The 27,879-nt window shown below is 32.0% G+C and overlaps 1 protein-coding gene across 1 annotated transcript; it reads right to left on the bottom strand.

Moving 5' to 3' along the window:
* Positions 1 to 288: 288 nt before the first annotated feature.
* Positions 289 to 26,571, bottom strand: fam219aa (family with sequence similarity 219 member Aa). Its single transcript, XM_051092351.1, has 6 exons — positions 26,345 to 26,571; positions 15,480 to 15,579; positions 12,838 to 12,940; positions 9,574 to 9,654; positions 8,100 to 8,154; positions 289 to 6,895 (listed from the first exon to the last, which is right to left on the bottom strand). Exons 1-6 carry the CDS (start codon positions 26,402 to 26,404, stop codon positions 6,737 to 6,739), a joined length of 558 nt encoding a protein of 185 aa, XP_050948308.1. The 5' UTR covers positions 26,405 to 26,571; the 3' UTR covers positions 289 to 6,736.
* Positions 26,572 to 27,879: the final 1,308 nt, after the last annotated feature.

Genomic DNA, 27,879 nt, shown 5'->3' with positions numbered 1-27,879 from the left:
GGGAGTTTTTAGACGTACCCTAACTGTCATGAACGGAAAAAACAGTTCACACAGAGCGAGACAAGACCAGCGTTTGAGGTTCAAAAGCATATAAATTGTAATTTAAAAAAATATATTTATTTTACAACTAAAGAAAGAAGTACATTGTAATTTTTTGTTCTAGAAGTGAACTAATCCTTTAATTCAACAAACATTATTTTTCTAATTCAGTTTCTACATTCAAATTCAGTATATAAATTCTGTCAATTCTGATGGCATACATATGCATAAAAATACACAGGACAAGTGTTTCAATTGTAATTTCAGATGTGTTTACTGATATGATTCACTGCACAGAACAACAAACATTGTTAAATACTGGTATGGAAACCGTTCATGTCTTTACAATCATATTTATCGACAGAAGGGGGAAAAATGTAGGAAATAAAGCAAAAAACAAAATGTTAAAATAAGTCCTGTATATCAATAAATTAAAAACATACCACCGGCAATAAATAACATGACCCATTGCTTATAGCTTGACTTAAGGCATACTCTACTTCAGTGTAGTAACAGAAAGCGTACAATGATTTAGGCGTTACATAACGGAGTGTTTATCTTGAACCAAAAAACCAAAGCAGATATACAGGGGATGACAGACATCTTCATTCATCAATACACAGATCAGTCAGTCTTACGGTACGTCTGTAAGTACCATGACAGCTTAGAAACGGCAGGCTTAAGAGAACTTGCCATCGTATTCTCCATCTACTGTACGTATCTATGGTAAGTCTATTTAACAGGTATTTTGTAGGCTAACTATTGCTACGCTAAGGGCTATACCACTGAAGCATGGCTATAAGTGGATATTTTCCCTTGTGGAATATTTTAAAAATGGCACTGGCAAATTAAAACGTTTGTGTAACACCGCGTTTACACCAGACGCGAGTTCCCAACAAATTCCCAACGGTAAACTGAAGTCTGTTCTATTTAGGACTTAAGGTACTGACACAAATTTCAAATATTTGCAACGGTCGATTTGTCGCGTCCAGCGTAGACAGACCTTTTAAGCCCCGTTCACACTACAAGCGACACGCAGCGACAAAGCGACGCGATCCCATTCATTTCAGTGGAGAGCTGGCGATTTCCGGCGACAAGCGCGACATCGAGCTACAGCGACCGTTGGCGACCGGATGGGGCGTGTCCAGCGACGCGACAAAGTTGAGAATCCCTCAACTTTATGCAAATGAAGAGCGACTTTCGGGAGCGACAGCCAATAGGAAAGAAGACGGTAGAGCTCATGTGATCGTTCTCCTCTCAGCCATAGAAAAACATACTCAGTTGAAATAAGCAGGCTCTGCTTCTTGATCGTTTTTGTTTATATGTACAGATTTAATTTATATTTATATTATATTTAGTCTTTTGCCTCGAAAATGTTTGTATTTAACGGCAAGAAACCTGATTCGCTGTCAAGGCAACCAGTAGTGGGAACGCCCACTAGCAACCTCGTCGCCAGCCTCTGGCGACATGCAGCGACAGAAGTCGCTGCTAGTGTGAACGGGGCTTAACACGACAACCGTCGCGTCCGGTGTAGACATCATAACATAGCTACACAAAAATACTGGAGTGGATGCACCTTTACATGGCAGTGTGATATGAAATATTTGTCTTTGTAGTGAAAATGTAAGCATTTAGAGATATGTCTTGGGGAGTTGTTGTGTTTTGTGAAGTACCTGGTAACGTTAATCATACTGTTATGGAGTTTCAAAATGATACAGCGATCCACAATAATCAAAACAAAAAGCTTGTCAATTCATACATCAGACCTATACTGTTGTACAAAAGTTTGGGGTAAGTAATATTTTTTAACGTTGAACGTCTCTAATGCACACCAAGAATTCAAAATAACTGTTTTCTATTTGAATATATTTTAAAATGTAATTAATTCCTATTATGGCAATGTTGAAAACTGTGAAAGCTTGTTTCCGCCACAAGATAAATAATCATTTTATCTCCCATTTCAGACTTTTTGTTGCAAGTCTTAATTTATATCTCGCAATTCAGACGTTCTAAGGAGAAAAGTCACAACTGAGAGAAATTATGAAAGCTAATTTCCACCAAAAAAAAAAAAAAAAAAATTCTCAGAATGTTAAGATATAAACTTGTAATTGCGAGTTATAAAGTCAGAATTGCGTGATATAAACTCAGAATTCTTTTTTTTTTCAGAATTGCATGATATAAAATCACAAATGCGAGAAATAAAGTCCGAATTGTGAGATAAAAACCCGCAATTCTTTCTTGTAAATGCGAGTTTGTATCACAATTCTGAAAGTCCAGTTTTGTTATGTTGTAAGTCCAATTTTGAGGGCGAAAAAATGAGTTGTTCTCAAAATAATAGGTTTATATCTTACAATTCTGATTTAATAACTCGCAACTGCATGTTATAATGTCAGAACTGCAAGATATAAACTTGCAATTCAGAGAAAAAAGTCAGAATTGTGTGAATTGTGAGATGTTAACTCGCAATAGCAAGAAAAAGTCAGATTTGTGAGATAATTTTTTTTTATTCAGTGGTGGAAATGGGCTTCCAAAAGAAACTTGAGATTGCGAGAATAATGTAAGAATTAAAACATTATTTTTTATGCAATGGCAGAAACGTGCTTTTATTGAAAACAGTTCTACTGATCAATATTTTTGTGGAAACAATGTTTTTTTTATTTTAGGATTTTTTTAAAATCCTAAATTCTTTAAATTCTGTTTTTTTTAATGAATAGAAAATGCAAAATAAAAGCACTGAGTTGAAGCAAATATTTTAACATTATAATTGTCTATGAATGCCAATTTAATACATTCTTGCTTAAAAAAAACACACTTAAACTTAGAAAAAAATCCTACTGACCTCAAACTTTTAAACAGTAGTGTATAAAATATGAAATATTAGATTACTATATTACTATATTGTAATCTCTCTTCATACATTCTCTTAACAGCATGTGAAAACTGGAGTGTTACTAGGTTATGTGCTTGGTGCAATGGCATCTAATTACAGCTGGCAATGGCGACTGGGTGGCGACGTACACGCGAGACGATAAGGTGCTCTGAAAGCTGCACAAAATAAACAACAGCTGCATGACAAAAAGAAGACACAAATACTGTACAGAACAGTACAATCTTCAAATCGATCAAATTGATGTTTTTATAACAGAAGTGATAGCGATTTGGCCATTGACTCAAACAGCTGAGATGAATTTATCAAGATGTTTGTAAGAAAAGGCATCAAGTTGAAGCAAAACAGCAAACGCAGAGTATCCTGTTCCAGAGTACTACACTTAATGTCTCACAAAATGGTATTGCACTTTAAAATGACTATAAAGACGAGAGCACTAAAGTGTAAAATTGATTCTGAATGCAGGCCATAGGCATTTAATGCCTGTTCCGTCTATAAAATAAAGAAACAACGCATTTTATGCATTTTGGCACAAATCAGATGAGCTAAATTTATAGTATTTTTGTCCTGGTAATGACAGAGATTATGGAATATGTATCTGGCAGCTGCTATTATCTTCAAGTAAATCAATGCAAGCATTCTTCCCGTCCTAATACATCACAACAATTCTCAAAACAAAGTGCTCCAAAAATGAAATGCACTGAATCAGAAAATTGTACCATTTATCTGTCTTATGTGGAAGCCTGTTTCCACCACTAAATTAAAAAAAAATACTCAAAAGAAATAAAAAAGGTTAATTGTGACTTTTTAGTCTTACAATTTTGACTTCAGAATTTGCGAGTTGTAAAGTCAGAATTGTGAGATATAAACTCACAGTTCTGACTTGTTTTTCTCAGTATTGCGTAATATAAAAATCACAGTTGCGAGTTAGTATTACGTTATTAAAAAAGCAATTGCGTGAAGAAAACTTTATTTCTTGCAATTGCGAGTTAATATCCCGCAAAGAGTCAGAAATTGTGAGTTCGTATCACAAAATTCCGAGCAAAAAGTCAGAATTGTGGATTTGTATTATGCAATTCCGAGAAAAAAAACATTTCAGAATTGCGAGTCTGATAAAAAAGTCAGAATTTGTATTATGCAAAGAAGTCTGTATCATGCAATTCTTAGAAAAAAAAAATCAGAATTCAAAAAGTCAGACAAAAAAAGTCTGAATTGTGAGTGTGACAAAAAAAATTCAGAATTGAGTTTGTATTATGCAAAAATGTCAGAATTCCGAGTTTTAGAAAAAAGCTAGAATTGTGAGTTTATATTATGCAATTATTAAAAAAATTCTAACTTGCAAGCCTGACAAAAAAGTAAGAATTGCGAGTTTGTATTATGCAGTTCTTAGAAAAAATTCCAGATTAGCGAGTTTGACAAAAAAGTCATAACTGCATGTTGGTATTACACGATTTTGAGGAAAAAAGTCCGAATTGCAAGTTTGACAAAAAAAAAGAATTGCGAGTTTGTATTATGCAATTCTGAGGGGGGAAAAAAAAAATCAGAATTCCAAGTTTGATAAACAAAAAAAGAATTGCGAGTTTGTATTATGCAATTTTGAGGGGGGAAAAAAATCAGAATTCCAAGTTTGATAAACAAAAAGAATTGCGAGTTTGTATTATGCAATTCTAAGGGGAAAATAACCAGAATTCCGAGTTTGACAAACAAAAAGAATTGCGAGTTTGTATTATGCAATTCTAAGGGGAAAATAATCAGAATTCCGAGTTTGACAAACAAAAAGAATTGCGAGTTTGTATTATGCAATTCTGAGGGGGGAGAAAAAAAATCAGAATTCCAAGTTTGATAAACAAAAATAATTGCGAGTTTGTATTATGCAATTCTAAGGGGAAAATAATCAGAATTCCGAGTTTGACAAACAAAAAGAATTGCGAGTTTGTATTATGCAATTCTGAGGGGGGAGAAAAAAAATCAGAATTCCAAGTTTGATAAACAAAAAGAATTGCGAGTTTGTATTATGCAATTCTAAGGGGAAAATAATCAGAATTCCGAGTTTGATAAACAAAAAAAGAATTGCAAGTTTGTATTATGCAATTCTGAGGGGGGAAAAAAATCAGAATTCCAAGTTTGATAAACAAAAAGAATTGCAAGTTTGTATTATGCAATTCTAAGGGGAAAATAATCAAAATTCCGAGTTTGACAAACAAAAAGAATTGCGAGTTTGTATTATGCAATTATGAGGGGGGAAAAAAAAAAATCAGAATTCCAAGTTTGATAAACAAAAAAAGAATTGCGAGTTTGTATTATGCAATTCTGAGGAAAAAAAAAAATCAGAATTCCAAGTTTGACAAAAAAAAAAAAAAGAATTGTGAGTTTGTGTTATGCAATTCTGAGGAAAAAAAAAATCAGAATTCCGAGTTTGACAAACAAAAAAAGAATTGCGAGTCTGTATAATGCAATTCTGAGAAAAAATTTCAGAATTCCGAGTTTGACGAAAAAAGTCATAAGTGCAAGTTTCTATAATGCAATTCTGAGGAAAAAAGAATTGTGAGTTTGATGAAAAAAAGTCAGAATTTCGAGTTTGTATTACGGAATTCTTAGAAAAAAATTTAAAGTGTATTAAAATTGCAAGTGTATTAGAATTGGGAGTTTGACAAAAAGTATAAAATCTGAGTTTGTATTACGGAATTCTGAGGAAAAAAGTCAGAATTTCAAGTTTATATTACGCAATTCTGAGAAAAATGTCAGAATTGAGAGATGTAAACTTGCAATTGTGAAAAAAAAAAAGTAAGAATTGTGAGATAAAAACTCACAATTACCTTTTTTAAATTATTTATTCAGTAGGGAAACAGGCTTACATAGTCTTCTGTAGAGGTACATTTTTAGTTTATATTTAAAAACTAACATTTAAGCGTTTACAATTCCCTTAACCCAGTTTAACTGTTGGGTTTGTGTGCAGCAACACTGAATGAAACCTTATAAACAAAAAACTAAAGTTCAAAAAAGAAAATCTCTTAGTAAATATATCTCAACTATTCAACAAGATTCCCTGACTTAATTAAATCTGCTGTCAGTATCATAGCAGATCGGTGTCTTCTGTATGGATATCTCAATTTAAGAGTATTCCCTTTATTAGTGTTTGCTACAAAGCTACTCATAATATATTAATACGCAAGTCTGCAACGTAAATGATCTGAGAAATAAATTCATCAGTCACTATACACTCCCTTCATTAGAAAAGAAGCACATCTGTCATAATAACATCAGAAAGCATCAGCAAAGGTGGATATTCCAGAGCAGCCATTCCCAAAAAAGGACGAAAACTATAAAACTAAGTTTAAATAAAAATATAATCATTAGGGCTGCCAAAAGATATAACTTTTTTAAAGTTAAATGCAACACATTTTCTTATTTAGTGTAAAGGGGCCCTTTCTAATGGACTGTTAGGTATTTAAGAAAAAAAGGTTACTGAGAAATGTTCATTTTTGTTCCATTTTAAAAGATACTTGAGCAGTTGTATTTTTCGAATGTTGCACCATGCATTTATATACACCTCAACGAATCTTACAGCTATACACACCTAAGTCTAGCGCCCTCTGGTGATGATACAAAGACTCACGTCCTACCATAGGAGGAACCAATGACAGTTACATACTTGTGCATTTTCATTCATTATTTTCCCCTATTTTATATTAATTTTAATACTCCCGTTCTATTGTTTTTAAGTTCTTTAGTAGTTAATCTATGCTGAGGGTGCTTACTGTGAGCGTAACTCACAGGGTTGGGATAGGAGGGGTTCAAGGGAGGCTGGGGTTACTGAATTTGACAGGCTGTAGAGGAAGTAGCTTGGCAGCACATGCAGGTGGGGTTGACTGATTTTGGGGGGATGAGATCAAGGTCTTCATCATCTGGGATTTCGTCCAATCGGTAGCCATCCTTCAGCAGCTGGATGTTTAAGTCTTGGTTTATTTGCTGTGACAAAGAAACAAAATTTAACAAAATGATTAGTTATCAAAGAATTCATATTATTTTAAATAATACAATTTACTAAAAAGATTAACATTTTTGAGTGAACTGAGCCTGAAAACTTTATATTACACAATGCCACTTTAGAAAAACTAAACTATAAAATAAAATAAAAAAAAAAACATATAAAATGAATATTATATAAAATGTGAATTTTTATCTCAGTTTTTTTTTAGAAGAAAAGCAAAAATTGTGAGTAAAAAAACTTACTCTTAATTGTTAAAAAAAAATCTGAATTGCAATAAAACCGTCTGAACTGAATGAGATAAAAAGTCACAATTACCTTTTTAATTTTTTTGGGGGGTATAAAAAAAGCTTCTATAGTTGTGCTGTATAATATTTCTTTGGAAACTATTTTTAATTATTATTATTTATTTATTTTTATTTTTGGGGATGATTTTAAAAAATACAGAAAGTTTAAAAGAAAAGCATTTATTTGAAACAGAAATCTTTTAACATTACAAATGTCTTTACTGCCAATTGAATACATTGTTGCTGAGAAAAAAATATTAAACTATTAAAAAAATATTAAACTATTAGGAAAAAATATATTTAGGCCACTGTAAAATTTAAATAGGTGTATAAAATAAAATAAAATAAAATAAAATATTTAGGCTACTGTAAAGTTGCTCCTGAATTAGCAGTGCCTATGCTTAAAATGATGAAAACTGTGGGAAAAAAAAAAAAAAAAAAAAAAAAAATCACATTTTTTTTCTGTAGCAGAAAAAAAGCTTCTATAGCTGTGCTGTTTAATATATTTTTTTAATTAATTAATAATATTATCATTATTAATTATTTATTTATTTTATTTTTTGGAGGGATATTTAAAGAACAGAATGTTTAAAAGAAAAGCATTTATTTGAAATAGAAATCTTTTAACATTATTAATGTTTTTACTGCCAATTTAATGCATTCTTGCTGTAAAAAAAAATTCAACTATAAGAAAAAAAATCCTACTGACATTAAACATTAAATAATAAAATAAATTAAAATATTTAGGCTACTGTAAAGATGCTACTGAATCTGCAGTTCATTTATTTCAACTGTGTACCATAGAGATGAGTCTGAGATGAGAGGAGATGGCAAAGGGTTCAAATAGTTCAGTGGCTTTATTTTAATGCTTTAGTACCTGGTCCTTTAGACATCTCACCTCGGCTGAAGAATATCCAGACGATGAATATCTGGACATATCGAAGTCATCATCACTAAAAAACAACAGGAAGTAATACACGGTCACAAATGGGCACCCTAATTTCAGATAAACCAGTAAAATTAGCCCTTCTGCAGCAACTCTGAGAAGAAATAACTCGCTTAAAGGCATAAGAAAAAAGTTGGCACACTGTTTTTTGAGTCAGCAAAGATCTGTTGAAGCATATCAAGCACAGCTTCCTTACTGAATGTTGATTTCCCTTGTTTATTTTCCAATATACGGTCTCCGCCTAATGTTTCTAGTTATATTAGCCACACTTAAGACTTTATTTAGTCACAGTAGAGCAAGAGAGAAAGAAAAAAATGTGAAGATGACATTTCAGCCAAATTAATTTATCAGGAAAAACCAACAGCGACAATCTGGAGCCTTCTAGTGACTGCTGCGGTAATTACAAGTTGTTTTAATGAAGCTGCGCGCTCCAAGAATGCGTATGACAGGAACTACTGCGAGCATTTGATGGACAGAACGCCCGAGCATGTGACAGACAGTGGGTGTACGTACTAAATGTCAGGGACTGAGTGTTACATACAGCGAGGCTGAAATGGAAAAGCAGAAAGAGAGAGACAATGAAGGACGGGTGACCTAAAACATGACTTAATCACAACTGCAGGCAGCTGAGGTCACAGAGATCCAGCAGACAGCTGGCAGCACAGAAAGCATTAAGTTAAGAGACCCATCTGTGTGAGACGCTGCACGCTGAGCCTGATCATCCGAACTGAACAGCAACCACACTATTATGGCTGAACACATACTGTGACACATCTCATTACAGAAGGGTGTAGGCTACACAAACGATACTGATGATTTCAAGTGCTTTGGACTTCTGTCAACAAACATGTTTTCTTGCTTTTTCTCAACTCTCAAGGCTGGAAACTTAGAGACGAGAAAAATCCTGGACAGAGAGAGAACTCTTAAGATTAACACAAGCGATAATATTATGAAAGATATTGCAAACAGAACCAGATAATGAGACTTGCTTATACCTTTCTAGACAATTTAGTTTATATTTAATAGGAGTTTCTACTGTGATGGATGAGAAAATCTCTGAAGTGACTGATAATTTTTTTGCGAAAGGAAATGCGGATTCATTTTGCCAAAGCTAAAGTGTCTCGCTTTGCCTTCAGGAAAGCACATTAATTTTAAATCTTTTATGCTTTGCCAGTTTCTCACGCTGGTCTGAAGGGCACCCGCTTTAGCCGCTTTAAAATTAGCTGGTATTTTGATTAAATGTCAGGTCTCTTTTAGAAGGAGATGGCTGGTGTTGCGTCTTCTAGGAAAATGGCACAAAGCTTTAATTAGAGGATTTATTTCCATCTCTCGTCGTTTGATACATTCTAATCCTTCCCTTGAAGTGAAGCATTCTGAAATATTCACAAAAGAGAGAATAATAGAATAAAGTGTTTAGTGTGAATACCTGTCAGTGTCCAGTGCTACAAGCGGCTTCTCATCTGGACTCTGGTCTAAGGATGAATAGCCTTTGTTGGGGACAACCAACCTGTGATGAGAGTAGAAAAAATGGAAGAGATTGTCAGACCAGTTCAATCACACATGTACGTCTACAGTTGAATATGAATGTAAACATAGGTACTTATTGGGGCTGTCAAATTGGTTAATTGAAATTGAATCACATCCACAATAAAAGTTTGTTTATATATGTGTGTGCTGTCAAACAGCCTAATCACATCCAAAATAAAAGATTGTGTTAACGTGTGCTGTCAAATCAATTAATCACAATTAATCTCATCCTAAATTTAAGGTAATGTTTACATATGTGTGTGCTGTGAAACTGCTTAATCGCATTTAAAATAAAAGTTTGTTTACATGTTGTTTGTGTACTGTCAAATCGATTAAGCATAATTAAGCGTATACACAGTAAAAGTTTGTGCTTACATGTGTATACTGCCAAATCGATTAAATCGCAAATAATCACATCATAAAAATAAGTTTGTTTACATATGTGTGTGCTGTCAAACAGCTTAATTGCATTCGAAAATAAAAGTTTGTTTACATGATATGTGTGTACTGTCCAATCGATTAATCGTATCCAAAATAAAAGTTTGTGTTTACATGGTGTCTACTGTCAAATCGATTAGTCACAATTAATCTCATCTGAAATAAAAGGTAATGTTTACATGATATGCATGTACTGTCAAATCGATTAATCACGATTAATCACATCCAAAATAAAAGTTTGTTTTTAAATGATGTGTGTACTGTCAAATCAATTAATCACGATTAATCACATCCAAAATAAAAGATTGTTTTTAAATGATGTGTGTGCTGTCAAATCGATCACGATTAATCCCATCCAACATAAAAGTTTGTTTTTAAATTATGTGTGTACTGTAAAAATCGATTAATCATGATTAATCACATCCACAATAAAAGTTTGTTTTTAAATTATGTGTGTACTGTCAAATCGATTAATCACGATTAATCACATCCACAATAAAAGTTGTTTTTTTAAATTATGTGTGTGCTGTCAAATCGATTAATCGCGATTAATCACATCCAAAATAAAAGTTTGTTTTTAAATTATGTGTGTACTGTAAAAAACGATTTTTCACGATTAATCACATCCACAGTAAAAGTTTGGTTACATATGTGTGTGCTGTTAAACCGCTTAATCACATCCAAAATAAAAGTTTGTGCTTACATGATGTGTGTACTGTCAAATCGATTAATCAAAAATTTAAAAGTTTACATATGTGTGTGCTGTTAAACATGATAAAAGTTTGTTTACATATGTCAAATCGATTAATCGCGATTAATCTCCTCCAAAATTTAAGGTAATGTTTACATATGTGTGTGCTGTTAAACCACTTAAGCACGAACAAAATAAAAGTTTGTTTACATATGTGTGTGCTGTTAAACCACTTAACCACGAACAAAATAAAAGTTTGTTTACATATGTGTGTACTCTCAAATCGATTAATCGCGATTAATCTCATCCAAAATTTAAGGTAATGTTAACATATGTGTGTGCTGTTAAACCGCTTAATCGCAAACAAAATAAAAGTCTGTTTACATGTTGTTTGTGTACTGTCAAATCGATTAAGCATAATTAAGTGTATCCACAGTAAAAGTTTGTGCTTACATATGTGTATACTATCAAATCGATTAATCGCAAATATCATAAATAATTATATCATAAAAATATGTTTGTTTACATATGTGTGTGCTGTCAAACAGCTTAACTGCATCCGAAAATAAAAGTTTGTTTACATGATATATGTGTACTGTCCAATCAATCAATCACAATTAATCCCATCCAAAATAAAAGTTTGTGTTTACATATGTGTGTGCTGTTAAATCGATTAATCGCGATTAATCGTATCCAGAACAAAAGTTTGTGTTTACATGGTGTCCACTGTCAAATCAATTAGTCACAATTAATCTCATCTGAAATAAAAGGTAACGTTTACATGATATGCATGTACTGTCAAATGTGCTTACATATGTGTATACTGTCAAATCGATTAATCGCAAATAATCACATCCAAAATAAGTTTGTTTACACATATGTGTGTGCTGTCAAACAGCTTAATTGCATCCGAAATAAAAGTTTGTGTTTACATGATATGTGTACTGTCCAATCGATCAATCACGATTAATCGTATCCAAAATGAAAGTTTGTTTACAAGAGGTGTCTACTGTCAAATTAATTAATTACGATTAATCGCATCCAAAATAAAAGTTTGTGTTTACATGATACGTGTGTGTGTGTGTGTGTGTGTGTTTATGTGTATGTATATATATATATATTCACAGTACACACACATATTTCATAAACTTTTATTTTGGATGCGATTAACCGAAATGTATCAATTTGACATTCCTAGTACAAATTGTTCTTATGGGATCATCTTCAAAATCTGTTTTTATTTTTTTTGCCAATATCTAGAGAGCATTCTTGCTGATGGTCAATATTATAGCAATATAAACTTGTATACAAAAGTCTGAGACCACAAGTGACAATTAAGTTCTTCCATTTCATTGCAAACAACTGATAATAAGATTTTATAACATAAATCAAATGATAAAAATCCTGTTTATCCACAGACACAATCCCAGTAATAAAACAATGGCCAAATATTACCTAAATTACATATCTCTCATTATCAGAAACCCTCAAAAACAAAGGCAGCATTTTTTGGTTTTATTTTTAACTATTAACCTTTAATTTTAATATCCACTTTTCCCAAATCGTTAAGTACTAGGACAAATCTGGCAAGGGAAATCAAATAAATAAGAGGCACGGCTGAGTTTAACATTATCAGACCCTGTTACATTAGCCAGAGTCGGCGCTAGACATCTTTTGTTCCTTCTCTCTGGGACAAAAGCTCAAGTTAATCTCTGGCCCTCAGGCTTTAAGAGTAAGCAGGCCTGTATGCAGCTAATCTTCAGGCCAAAAGCTCTGCTTTAAACCAGGCCTGCGGACGGGTCCTCGCATTTGAGCTAATCCTGACAGCGCACAAGGGACCGATGGGATGGCAGAAGTCCTCATAAAGACTGCACTAACACTAATTAACATTCACAGACTGTAAAGCCTTCATTTAAAGCTGATGTTTATAGGATTTGATGTTGTTGCTGTTCATATTTTTGATGTACTTAACAAATGAACCATTATTATGAGGCCAAACATTTGTTTTATCAAAAAAGAAAAAGAAAACTTTACCTTGTTCGGGCCATAACGTTATTTTTCTTGGGCTGCTGATTGACTGGACTCCCCACAGTCCCGTTCTTCACTGAGCCCTTCCTCGCAAGCTCTCGCTGTTTCTCTACCAAAAGAACAAATTAAAAACAAATTACATTTTGTGAATCTCCTATTGACTTACATTCAGCATTCAAAACGTTTTGTGTGATCGCAATATTTGCATACGGAATTGTGATTGGTCTTCATTCTCATACTCATTTGCACACTGAAGACTGAGTCTTCCTTGCATGCATTTATAACCACAGTTACGCTTTGAATGTGTTCTTTTGAATCCAGATAAATACCATGGCAACACACAAAGTTTTATTATGCGTTGAGACTAGAGTCTTATTATTCTCCATTCTGCGTGGTTCTCTGGCTGGAGAACAGTTTCTTCAGGCGTGAAGTCTGAGCTTGACTTCTGCGTGACTTACACACACTGTCCTGAGTATGTGTGTGTGGGAGATTTCTCTGCGGTGCTATAAGTAATAAGGCTGTCAGAGGGAGGACTGTAAAGTGAAGTTTAATTAACAACAGCAACTGCTGTATTTTAGGATGCCCTAACAGAGCATTTCTAAACAGAGAGCGGCGTGAGATAGTCATAGAGCAGGAGAGAGAGATGTTGTTTGTTGTTTGATTCCTGTTACTTGAGGGAAATGGGACTAATATTCAACTTAAAAAAAGGAACACAATTATTTTAATGTTATGGTTGCAGGGTGGTTATTGTTAACTTGAACTAAGCTTAAGCTGCAATAAAATAAAATATAAATATAAATATTAGATTTTAAAAAAGTAAATAAATAAAACCTAAATATAAATATATATATATATATATATATATATATATATATATATATATATATAATTAATAGAACTTAAACATTAAAATTAAAACTGAAAATGTAAAAATAAAAGCTAATATTAATAAATACTAAAATAGTAAGTAAAATAACACTGCATGCTTGGCGTTTAATTCTTTTTTTTATTTCAATGTTATAATTATTTTAATGCTATGGTTGATAATTAATATGACAGCTATTTATTATATTGATACATTTTGCTTATACCAAACTACTAATTATTACATTATTAAATTAAATTAAATTTATACCAGTTAAATTAAGAAAACGTTATTATCAGTTTTACACAAAGTAAAATAGAATTCTTCAAATAATATTGAGAATTAATTTTATTAAATTTATTTATTTAATTTTTAATATTCAATAGGATGGTCAAAAATACGGATGACTTTTTATGTACTTTTGAAACATGATAGACAAATTACATAAGGATGGTTTTTAATATTAAAACAAAAATTAATCTTGCTCATGTTTCAAATTTCTCCACAATTGCATTTGTGACAATTAAATTCTTTCATATGGCTGATAACTAATATGACGGCTATTTATTATATTGATACATTCGCTAGTTATTATTAAATTAAATTTTATTTATTACCAGTCAAACAGAGTAAAATAGAATGCTTCAAATGAAATTGAGAATGAAATATTCATTTATTTACTTATTTATTTATTTATATTTATTTATTTTTTAATATTCAAAAGGATGGTCAAAAATATGAATGACTTTTTATGTACTTTTGAAACCTGATAGACAAATTACATATGGATGTTTTTTAATATTTAAACAGAAATTAATTTTGCTCATGTTTCAAATTTCCTTCCACAATTGCAAGGTACTTGTGGCAGCTATTTATTACATGGATATGTTTTGTGTTATACCAAATTACTAATTATTACATCATTAAATTAAATTATTACCAGTTAAGTAAAATAGAATGCTTCTAATGAAACTGAGATTTTTATTATTTTATTATTTTTTAATTATTTTTATTTTATTTTATTTTATTATTTATTATTTTATTTTATTTTACAAAAGGATGGTCAAAAATATGGATGACTTTTTATGTATTTTTGAAACCTGATAGACAAATTACACAAAGAAGGTTTTTAATATTTAAACAAATTAATTTTGCTCAGGTTTAAAATTTCACAAATTAGTTCAAATTTAACTAGTTATTAAATTAAATTAAATTTAAATTTAATTTGATTAAATTATTACAAGTTACACAAAGTAAAACAGAATGCTTCAAAACTTCAAAAACTGAACGTTCATTTTATTTATTTTACTTTATTTTATTTTTTTATATTCAAAAGGATGGGCAAAAATATAGATGACTATTTATGCACTTTGGAAACATGAATGGCTTATTTAAGCATTTTTGAAACCTGATAGACAAATTACATAAAAATGTTTTTTAATGTTTAAACAGAAATGAATTTTGCTGTTTCAAATTTCCTTGTAAAAACGTAAAACCTAAAAAGGCTCCACAATTGCATTTCAAAAGCTGTAGATATTTTATCTGAAAGAAACATTCAGACTTAAAGATTCATTACACTTCTGCTTATCGAAAGCCACAGTCATCCATTTCACACGGCCTACCGCTAATCGCTTCTTAGCTCTCGCTCCGAACCGTATGCTGCACAATCACGGTATCAAGTGGGAAAATCAATACAGTCGTTTTTACACTCAAATGGACAAATTACACTAGTGACGATAGGGCATCTCAGTCAGATCATTGGCTGAATGAGAAAGTGCCTTACCTATCTTCACTTGTAGCGGAGAGGGCTTGTAGTTGATGGCGACTGACTCTGGTTCTCTCGTTCCTGTTTCAGCCTCCAAAGTGGATGTTGCCGCAGGATCCTGAAGGCAAAAACACAATCATACGTATCAGCTAGATGCAACAATACATTCCCAAATGCAGAGTCTACATATTAGCAATGTAGACAACTACATTTTTCCAAAAATCGATTATTTGACAATTCAGAGTGTAAATCTGAAACAATATAATGCAGAAGGACTCACTCTGGTACAAAACCCCACCATGCTTGGTGTGCTGATGAAAAACAGACAGCAAAAATCCTACTGGTTGTAAATAATGGCATCTGGTAGGGCAGGGCATGTATCAAGGGTGTTGATTTTACTGGGGCTGGGTGAAATAACACGAGTCAGCACAATGTCACCACGCTGTCGCTGGAACGGGTCATTTTAATACATCTCTCTCAAAACATCTCAGATTTGCTTTCACAGCTGTGCTCCAGCAACTTATTGATTCTGGGACCAGAGATAGATGTGGGGCCTGTACAGTCAAAAACTAGCAATGTACTGTAAGCTACTGGTTATCAGATTAATCCTGATTTTGGCTGAATTTAAAACATTTTATACCTAAACACATGGTGGTTGACAGTATTTTCTGATTTATGGAGTGGTAAAAAGAGATATCCAAAATTAAAAAAAAAAAAAGTTGAATCTGGCTTTATCCAATGTTCAGAATTATTTTCTGGAAATGTATTATCTAATTTGTACATATTTAATTAGATAGTATAAGTATAATTTGCATATTTAAACATATGATAAATTAATCAATTAATCTACTAATTAATTTTTGGGATCTCCTCCCTTAAACAATAATGAATAAACCTTTTATTTTATTTCATGTAGGCTGTAGTCATGGCACAAATATATATATATATATATATATATATATATTCCAGGTTAAAAAAAAAAAATATATATATATATATATATATTTTTTTTATGTAGTCAATAAAATAAAATCAAATAAAATGTTTATTTATTATTATTTAAGGCAGGACATCCCAAAAATTTCCTAGCAGATTAATTCATTAATTTATCATACTTACCCTTGACTACATAAAAAAAGCTCAGAAATTATTAAATTAATAAATAAGTGTTTTTTAAACTGGAAAAAAAATTCTATCAAACATTAATTATGTAATAGATGTATTTTTTACATTTTAGATTATAAAATGAAATAAAATAATATAAAATAAATTATCTACAAGTGTAAAATAATACATTTAAGTGTATAAAAAATACCATTAATATATAATTAATATTTGGGAAAAAATATTATTATTATTTTTGTTGTTGTTGTTTTTATCCAGGTAAAAAACCTTTTGAAAAACATCTATTGACAAAATGTCTGAACAAAACTGTTTTTTTATTTAGTCAAGGAGAATAAATGTCCTGCCTTAGCAATAATAAATTAACATTTTTATTTTATGTAGGCTATAGGCAAAAAATGGCAAAGAATAAATAAATTAATTAATTAATTAAATAATAAAAAATAAATAAAATACAATTTTAACAATATATTTAATATATAATTAATATTTTATCTTTGTTTATATAAGCTATAGTCATTTAAAAATAAAATATTAAATTAATTTAAACAAATGATCTAAAATGTAAAAAAATACATTTAATATATAATTTATATTTGATAAAAATTACTTTTTTCCAGGTAAAATGTTTTTTTAAAAAAATATCTATTAACAAAATTTCTGAACAAAACTGTTTTTTATTTCGTCAAGGAGAACTCTGATAAATTAATGAATAAGTTAATTTTTTGCATGTCCTGCCTTAAACAATAATGAATAAACCTTTTATTTTATGTAGGCTATAGTCATGGCAAATCAAATAAAAAATTTAAAATTAAAAAAATACATTTAATATATAATACTACAGTTCTGTTCAGACGTTTTGTCAATAGATGTTTTCAAAAAGGTTTTTTACCTGGAAAAATATTATTTAATACATTTTTCCCAGGTAAAAAAAAAATCTATTGACAAAACTTCTGAACAAAACTGGAGCATAAAATTAAAAGTATGACAGTAAAATATGCTTAGTAGTCTCTTACAAGTTCTTTTACAATATGTAAGTCTTGAGTCTTTATTACAGATAAATTGATATGAGAAATATGAACAACTAATTGCATTAAAGTTAGACAGATCGTACTGTCTACGATGTAAAATTTACAAAGCCTTCTTTACCACACAAATTCTGAGCTAATATACACCCTCCGTTCTCCAAAGCCTGTTTTCTGCACAGCTGCTTGTTGGAGAGATGGATGAAAGGAGGTTGATTCTAGCTGTCATAGTAACGGGCCAGTACTTCCTGCACAGTTGGCTCGCATGACACCAGGCATGTTTTGTTGCTCCAGCCTTCAATACGTAGGGTCTGAGTGCTCTGTGACATCACTCGGGACGGGGAGAGCCAGAACAGAGGGAGCTTGTTGGAGGAAATGTTGAGAGCACACCCAAGCTGCCTCTGCCAACAGAGCGCCTATTATGATCTAAAAAAGCCTGCCTTCATTGGATGCAGCCCTTGTGGACATCTGAGAGTCTTCAGGCCGTCACTGAACCACTAGAGCTGTGCGATTAGCAATGCTATGTTTCTGGGTTCATGACACACCAGATGACTAACCGAAACGTCAAACTACAGCCAACAGACTGTCGATAGAACATGATGTGAATTGTGAAACACTGGGGTTTCACAATTCACACCATGTTCTATTGACTACTGCTTTTATTTTTTCATAAATTCAACAGATGCTTTTATAAAAAAGTTTTTTTTTACCTGGAAAAAAAAGTAATGTCTATCAAATATTAATTATATATTAAATGTATTTTTTACATTTTAGATCATTTATTTTATTTATTTTTTAATTTTATTGTATTTTGCCATGACTATATAAATAAAATAAAATAAAATAAAATAAAATGTTTATTTATTATTGTTTAAGGCAGGATATCCCAAAAATTTACTATTACATTAATTTATTCATTTATCATAAATACCCTTGACTTTTATTCAGAAATTTTGTCAGTATATGTTTTTAAAAATGTTTTTACCTGCAACAAATTCTATCAAATATTAATTATATATTAAATATCTATTTTTTAATATTATTATTTATTTATTTTGCCATGACTATAGCCTACATAAAATAAAATAAAATGTTTATTCATTATTGTTTAAGGTAGGACATACCAAAAATTAACTAGTAAATTAATGTAATAATTTATCATACTTCTCCTTAACAAATAAAACAGTTTTGTTCAGAAATGTTGTTAGTAGACGTTTAAAAAAAAAAAATAAAAACGTTTTTTTAAATCAAATATTAATTACATATTAAATGTTTTGTTTTTTTTTTACATTTTAAATATTTGTACTTTATTTCATTTCATTTTTACATTTTTTCATAATTTTCTACAAAATTTGATTATTTAAATTATTTAAATAAATTAACATGTATAATGCTTATAATATATAATACAACACACATATATAATGGCACTATATATATAAAATGCCATTATATATGTGTGTTGTATTATATATTATAAGCATTATACATCAAATTTTATAGAAAGTTTTATAAAAAATATAATACAACACATATATAATGGCATATAATGTATATATATATATATATATAAATAATTATATCTAATGGTAAAAAAATATAATTAAAAAATTGATTATTATTATTATTATTAAAATAATAAATTACAATTCTTATTAATAGTTTTAATGTAATTAAGTATTCTGTATAAACAGATGTAAATGTATAAAAACTACGAACTACCACCTATCAGCAATTACAAATATCAAAAAATGATGCAATACGTCACATGTCTGAATTAACAAACTTAACTCATGTTAGCAGTGACTAAAAGACACTAAAACCTTTGGAGAGGTCACTAGATATTAAAAAAAAACCTTGTATCATAAAAAAATTCACTTGTGGAACAAACATGAAGCAGTCTTGTTGTTGAAGGAAACCTCTTTGCCCACTGGCTCAGTCATGGCATAGTGCCAGCTGCAGGCCTGGCAGGGCTCTCACAAACCCTTTAAGCTCAGCACCAGCTAAACAGACCAGCGGGGGATTGTGGGTAATAACCCAGCAGGATACCATCAAGCTCCTGAAGCACCTAATCATAAGCTGGGCATGAAGCACATTGCCATTCATCTTTATCTCCAGCTGTTGCTCGTCCACAATACAATTTAGATTTTTTTCGAGCATCGGGACACACCTTCAAAGCAAGGAGGTAATGCGTCACGTCAACACATATTTAAAAATGCTATTTGTCTTTGTGCTTTGTGGTCTACAAAAGGACTCTGTTGAGTAAGCCGACGTTTTTGAGCTTTCCAGACAGCCTTTGTTAGACTACACAGGCTACACAAATCTCAGAGCAACACCACAAAGAACAACATCAAAGTCATGCATATTCCACCAGCTTCATGTACAACTGCCCGTGAAATTTATGCAAGATCTACCAAGACGAGTGAAGCCTCAGAGCATTACAAAACCCAGTCTGATGTAACCCTAATCTCTCGTCTCATTGTTTAAAGCTGATCTACAAGATTAAAGTGATCAGAAATCTATAAGAACTGAAACACAAAGCAAGTCTGCATTGATCTAGACCAGTGCAAGACTACAGAAACACATCAAAAAACCACTGAAACACTGTACACATGTAGGTCTCGTGTAAAATCTCTCACAAGGACTAATGGTTGTTCAATGAGAAGCTCAACTTTTAACATCAGGAAAGATTCTAGATTAATCATGTGGAATCTGAACTACAATGTCTTTATGCACTTTATGACCACATGTCATGTCATTATCGTATTTTGATGACGTTGGTTGATGAAGGAGATGAAGATGAGCGAACGCTGACACAGCTGAGGCGATAAAAAGGATTGGTGGGATTATATGACAAGATGTATTCTGGACCAATCACAGCAAAGCATGATCCATAAGGTGACTATCAGCTGATAGTGGTTAACATCCCAGAAAATATATAGAACTTATATAGAATAAAAAGGATAGAATAAAAGGAATGGGATAGGTTCATCTACTTCTTAAATTTCCCACTGATTAAAAGGAGAAGTATAAAAATTTCCTGATAATTTACTCACCCCTATGTCATCCAAGATGTTCATGTCTTTCTTTCTTCAGTCAGAAAGAAATTAAGGATTTTGAGGAAAACATTAGAGGATTTTTCTATATATAGTGGACTTCAATGTTGTCCAACGAGTTGAAGGTCCAAATTGCAGTTTCAATGCAGCTTCAAGGGCTCTACATGATCCCAGCCAAGGAATAAGGCTCTTATCTAGTGCAACGATCTGCCATTTTCTAAAAAAAAATAAAAATGTATGTACTTTTTAAACACAGATGCGCGTCTGCGACTTTACACATTGCGAAATCACCAGTGTTGGGAAAAGTTAAGTACACTGTAAAAAACAAAAAACACAATTTGTTGAGTCAGCTTAAAAAAAAAGCTCAGTCAACTCAAATAAGTTTAGTCAACTTGAAATGTTAAGTTGTACTAAGTAACAACTTAGATTGTGTTTGTTAAACGTAACAGATGGTTAAGTAACCCAGCTGCCTTAGATATTTGAGTTGATTCAACTTAAAATTTTAAGTTGTCACTTAGTATAACTTAACACTTCAAGTTGAATAAACTTTTTTTGAATTGACTAAACTTAAAATTTTAAGGCAGCCAGGTAACAAATTATTTTAAGTTGACTCAACAAATTGTTTTTTTACAGTGTAATGCATTACAATATCGTGTTAATTTTTGCAATCTCGGCATCTGCTTGTTTGTTTTTAATATAAGAAGTTATATTTTTGGCAAATGCAAACCCCTTTTCACACCAAAATCCTCACACTGTAAAAAATGCAAATGCATATTTTCCAGTTTACAAACATTTTGAGTCTTAATTACTAAAAAAAGCTGTTTTCTTGAAACGACTTAAAAACCCTTGTCAGACCAACAAAATGTCCCTAAATGTTGTTCCAACTAGTCAAACACAGTTGCCTGATCAAAGAATTTCATATTGTTGAAATGTTAAGGCTTTGTGAGTTTCCAGCATGCAAATGTTTGCGGAATTAATTTAAACTTTTTGTTGTCGTTTTGTCATTATTGTTAGTTATTTGTTGTGCTGTGATGTAAAGAGCTCATCTTTTTAACATTTGTTGATTGCAACCGTTCCTGAGGTTTGTGTGTGTAGTTTTGAGGCCTAGAGTATGTTCAACCACTTATATCTTAAATCTACTGGATATCTTAGTTTTGTAAGATGTTTTACAAACAAATACAATGTTGTCTACATATTAGACTAAGCTATCCATTAAAGTTTCTATAACAATTCACTGTTTGTCATTTGTAAATAAACAAAAAATTGATACATAAAAAAATAAATAAATTACCTTAACGACAGTTGTTGTTTTAGTTGCTGTGCCTTTTTCTATTATCAAAATAAGACAATCAGCACTGCATGAACAAACAAATTTATGTTGGCTAAACAAAGTATGTTTACTGAGAAAAACTAAAAAACTATTGTTGAGAGAACTCCAAAGTCTTACCGCATCAAGTTGCGTTACTTTTTTAAGTTTTCTCAACTCTTTTTAGTTTTTACAGTGCAGGCTGAAGGAAAAGTAAATTCAAGTCTGTACAGTAGAATCCAGAAGAACAAAGTGCAACACTCTCCAGCAATAAAAAAAAAGAAGAACAAATGGTAGTTTATATTGAGTAGGGATGTCACAATTCTCAATATAATATCGAACCGTTCGGTACGACATCCACGGTTCAATACGCGCTTGTGAATTGCGTTTTTCGGTTTTGCATTTAAATAATTTCCTTGTATATTTCTCTAGAGACGAGTGTTCCTTTACAGATGATTGTCCTTACATTTCATCATTTAAAACGTTTAACGTTATATATCTTGTTTTTATTATTAGATAAGCTGGAACGGAACGTCATCGTTGACACTTCTTTGACGCATATGTGGATTTTCTGCACGAGGGCACCCTCTGGCGTCCAGTATGAATGAAACCCATCCTATTTTGCGTAAAAATCTAAAAAAAATAATACCTCTCCCAAAAAAAAATATTAAGCAGACCATAATCCACGCTTTTTCCAGTGTACAGGGGTTTACATGGGTATTTTGTTGTTAATTAGATGGAAAAAAAAAAAAAAAAACACACTGATGTGGCAAGCTATCAGAACCGAAAGGAACCGAACCGAACCCCGTGGTTAAAAACCAAGGTACGTCTTGAACCATGGACTAACTGTATTGTTGCATTCCTAATCTTGAGTAATATTTTGCTTATTGGTATGGTTGAATTGGATCAAAGACACTGGTTAAAAAAATAGGATCGTTTTGCAAAATAAGAGCCTTATTCCTCGGCTGGGAATGTGTTGAGCTCTTTGAGGCTGCACTGAAAGTGCAATTTTTTTAATTATTGGACCTTCAACCTGTTGGCCACCACTGAAGAAAAATCCTGGAATGTTTTCCTCAAAAACCTCAATTTCTTTTCAACTGAAGAAAGAAAGACATAAGCATCTTGGATGACATCAGGAAATGATTATTCCGTAAGTTAACTAATCCTTGAAGGGGTATTCAATGGTTAGGGTTTGCGTCAGGACAATGTGTGTTCGACAGAAATGTTTGTTCTAGAACCAACAAAAGAAGATGATCCAGGAAAATGGCCTACTTGGCAAAATTACAGTCACCGCAAAGTGACTCCGGCACAGGGCAGCTTACTGTTATCGCTGCACTCCTGTTATCCACATGGCATTCTGAAACTAAAATTAGTAATTGTTTTTTTTTTTAATACTTATACTTTATATGACCTAATAGACTGTTGTCTTCATCTACTTATGTGTACAACAAATCAGAAAGCTAATAACTAGTAAATACGTAAACGTATAGAGTATTCTTCTCTGAAAAAAAAAAGGAGCCATATTGCAGTGGGTGTGTGTCCTTTTCTGCCCACAGAAGAGTGGATTAGCATGAGAAAGCGCAGTTTGTTGTTGAGGGGAACAGCTGGGTCTTTGGCACCTTGGGAATAGTGGGGCGCCAATGAAAAAGGAATGACAATATCACTCCGGGCCATATCTCACCAATCCAGCATATTCTACAGCGCACCCAGATAATGCAGGCCTACTAACTGGATTAAAACATACTTACTTCACTGGAAATCAATGTGTTTACACAAGCTCTGAAACAAATAAGACATTCAGGAAATTCAAGACGTATGTGTCTGCAACTACTGTCTGACAGGGTTGATGAGTTCAAATCCACTCAAGTCAAGTACTTTCAGGCCTGTATTGTTTGTAATTATCGCCCTTGTGCTTTCTTTTACGTTAAATTCTACAGAATTGTTTATTTAACAATTGATTTTAATTGTTGTTTTATTTTAGTTGTATTTAAATGTACAAATTCTAATTCAAGTTAATCAAAACATTTAGGGACTGGTTTGCGTCATCATGACGTTTCACCACGTTTCATCACAAAATAAGCATTCCAGTGCAGTTAATTTGTAAAATTTTTACTACTTGGTTTTGTAAAGTAACTAACTTACACTACCGTTCAAAAGTTTGGGGTCAGTAAGACTTGTAATAGTCTTTAAAGAAGTCTCTTATGCTCATCAAGGCTGCATTTATTTGATTAAAAATATAGAAAAAAAACAGTAATATTGCAAAATGTTTTTACAATATAAAATAATGTTTTTTATTTTAACATACTTTAAAATAGAATTTATTTCTGTGATGAAAAGCTGAATTTTTATCAGCTGTTACTCCAGTCTTAAGTGTCACATGATCCTTCAGAAATCATTCTAATATGCGGATTTATTATTAGAATGATCAATGTTGGATAATATCAACAGTTGTGCTGCCAAATATTTTTTGGAACCTGTAATTTTTTTTTTCAGGATTCTTTCATGAATAATAAGTTTAAAAAGTACAGTGTTTATTCAAAATATAAATATTTTATAACAATGTAAATTATTTATTATTAACTTTTAATAAACTTTTAATTATTAACTTAATACATCCTTGGTGAATAAAAGTATTAATTTCTTAAAAAAAAAAAAAAAAAAAAAACAATAAAAATGTACTGACCCCAAACTTTTGAACGGTAGTGTACATATAAACATTCAATTGATTTAAAGGGGTCATCGGATGCAAACTTCACTTTTACATGTTTTTTGAATGTTAATGTCTGTGTATTCTGGTTTAAAAAGGTAGGGCAGGGTGAAAAACTCATCTCATTTTCTCCTCCAGCTTCAAAAATGACCTGACAACGTTGTTTTACCTTTTTCTGTAAAGTGCGTTTGACTTTCTTTGCACGTTCAGTATAAACAATGGGTCGGTACTTCCAACATTTAGGGACTGGTTTGCATCATCATGATGTTTCAGGTAGTTTCATCACAAAATAAGCATTCCAGTGCAGTTAATTTGTAAAATTTTTACTATTTGGTTTCGTAAAGTAACTAACTTACATATAAACATTCAGTTGATTTAAAGGGGTCATCGGATGCAAACTTCACTTTTACATGTTGTTTGAACATTAATGTGTGTTGTCAATGTACGAATCTATCCTATAATGATAAAAATCCATGCAGTGGTTTTTAATTAATCTGTAAAAATAATATCCCCTTTTTCAAATCGAACCATTCTCAGATGCCTGTCGGTGTGGCGTCACACCCACAGAGGCCACTCCCACGAAAGTTGATTGACATGAGCGTCTTACCTCAGATCAGCTGTAACAGTCCAACCTCCATTGTTTCAATGCCGGAGCAGGGATGTAAATTAGACAAGAATATCTCCGATTGAGCAATTGAGGTGTTGTGTTGCTGGATGTAATAATGAACATAGTGGTCATCATTTACTCCAGACATCTGAGTCGCTGAAGATGCAGTGGATTACGTTTGTTTGTGAAGGGAATGCACCTCCCGATCTACATAAATGTGTCTATGTTCGCGCAAATCATTCATGATCCAGCTTCACCTACAACAGAAGTGAGTATATTTTTTTTTTATGAATCTCTGCAATCACCTTTTCTAATAACGTGCTAGTTAGCAAGATTTGCAGCTAAACGTGCTAAATGCGGCTAAAGTAAACAGGCTCGTCACTCCACAGAGAGACAAGAGGGGCGGGGCGAGCAGCTCATTTGCATTTAAAGGAACAATCCCTCAGAATTGGATGAGTTTTGCAGAGCTCATTTTGATAAGGTAAAAAGGGTGTTGTTTTACACAACCATTAAGAATTTTTAACCATAGTATATTATAGACTTTTCATTAAGACCCTAAAGAATCATATCAACTTGTGGGAAATGGGCATCCGATGACCCTTTAAGTAAGAACTCACTCATTTGGTTCCCGGCGATTCATTTGAACTATAACCGTCGATTCGTAGGGAGTCGGACTGATTCAATGAAAGCTCCGAATCAAAAGAACATTATATTCGCGAATCAGACACTTAATAACAAACACCCATTTCTGTCCGTCAAAAAATATTATATATAACTTGTGAAAGCTTTTTTGTCTCATAAAGGAGGTTTACGAACATATAAACGCGACTGATTAAATGTCAGTAACGTACCATAACAACTGGCATAGTATAAACATAGTTGGATATCTCGTTTTTTTTCTAAATACACTCAACGATCCTTTAGACAACATCTGGTAATGTGTCTGCGTTTGTGGGTCAGGTTAAGTTAACGTTACGTAATACGGAATCACACAGTGACATTTCCCACGACCTGTAAAGGTACACAGTGTTATTCTCCATGTAGTGAGAGTGACACTTACCAGCAGCTTCATCTCTGGATTTACTGGTGGCACTTGAAATCTGTCAATTTCCTCCATCATTTTGATGATAAAACGTCAGTCCTGTGAAGTGAAGCGCAAATGCTCAAGGTGTTATCCTAGCTGAACAACGCATTTATTCACTCTCTGGAACGGTTCAAAGATGCCGAGCTCTCCAGCATCATCTCTAGTTGTTTTCCGCTATCTGGCTGTTACCAGTCAGGGGTGACTCAACAGCAACATCGGACTTCCGGGTCCGGAGCCCCTCCCATTCTGACGAGGAGATGAATAATTAATGAGCCCGAAAGTTCGATTAGATCGTTCAGACAAAACAACACAACCCACAGCTGCTGTTAGATCATGTGGATTTGCAGATCAAAAGCAGTACAGCAGATAGTGCTAAAATATTACTTTTATAGTCTATTATTATTTGTATTAATAATTTGTTTATTATGGTAAATACTGTGATCACGTAAATCACGTCAAAATGGCAAGTGGCAATATTGTCGTTGCTCTGGTTTGTCTTAACAACAACAACAACACTTTTTTTTCATGTGTCAGCTTTTATGAAACTTTGAAAGACAAGTGTCAAAGAAAAATTAAACACGTGTCGCTATCACCATCTTGTGGCGGTTTAGGCAGGGTATTACACTTTTCTCAAAGTACGCCTTTGAATGACTTTTATTTTGAAACAACCTCCACAAGAATCCGGTCAAGTCTCCTCAGCCAGTCTGCAGCATACCTTGATTTTGTTGCCAACGATATGAAATGATTTATTTATCATTATTTATATTGTGGGAAACATTATAGTCATTATAAAAATGTTAAAAAAAAACAAAACACTAGATTAACTTTTTGATATTTTTTACTGTTAAATTCACTTATGCATTTCCAGTCAAAAAATTTGAACAGTAAGATTTTTAATGTTTTTAAAGAAGTATTTTCTGCTCACCAAGCCTGCATTTATTTGATCCAAAGTACAGCAAAAACAGTAAAATTTTAAAAGAGTTTTACTATTTTAAACAACTGTTTTCTATTTGAATATATTTTAAAATGTAATTTAAGCTACATTTTCAGCATCATTACTCCAGTCTTCAGTGTCACATGATTCTTCAGAAATCATTCTAATATGCTGATTTGCTGTTTAAGAAACATTTATTATTATTATTATTATTATTATTATTAGCAATATTTAAAACAGTTGAGTACATTTTTTCAGGATTCTTTGATGAATACAAAGAACCAAAGATCAGCATTTATCTGTAAATGTAAAATAAAGCTTTTGTAACCTTACACTATTCCATTCAAAAGCTTGGAGTCAGTATAATTATAATAATCAATAATCACAATATTTTTATTTTTACCTTATTTTAAAAAGAAGTTATATAAATCAATACTTTAATTTAGCAAACATGCTTTAAACTGATCAAAAGTGATGATAAAGACATTTATAATGTTACAAAAGATTTCTGTTTCAGATAAACGCTGTTCTTCTGAACTTTCTATTAATCAGAGAAACCTGAAAAATTCTACTTAGC

This window comes from Labeo rohita, chromosome 21 (assembly GCF_022985175.1).
Source record: "Labeo rohita strain BAU-BD-2019 chromosome 21, IGBB_LRoh.1.0, whole genome shotgun sequence".
Lineage (NCBI taxonomy): Eukaryota > Metazoa > Chordata > Actinopteri > Cypriniformes > Cyprinidae > Labeo > Labeo rohita.
Note: the sequence above shows the minus strand (reverse complement) of the source record. Positions and strands in the feature narration are given on the sequence as shown.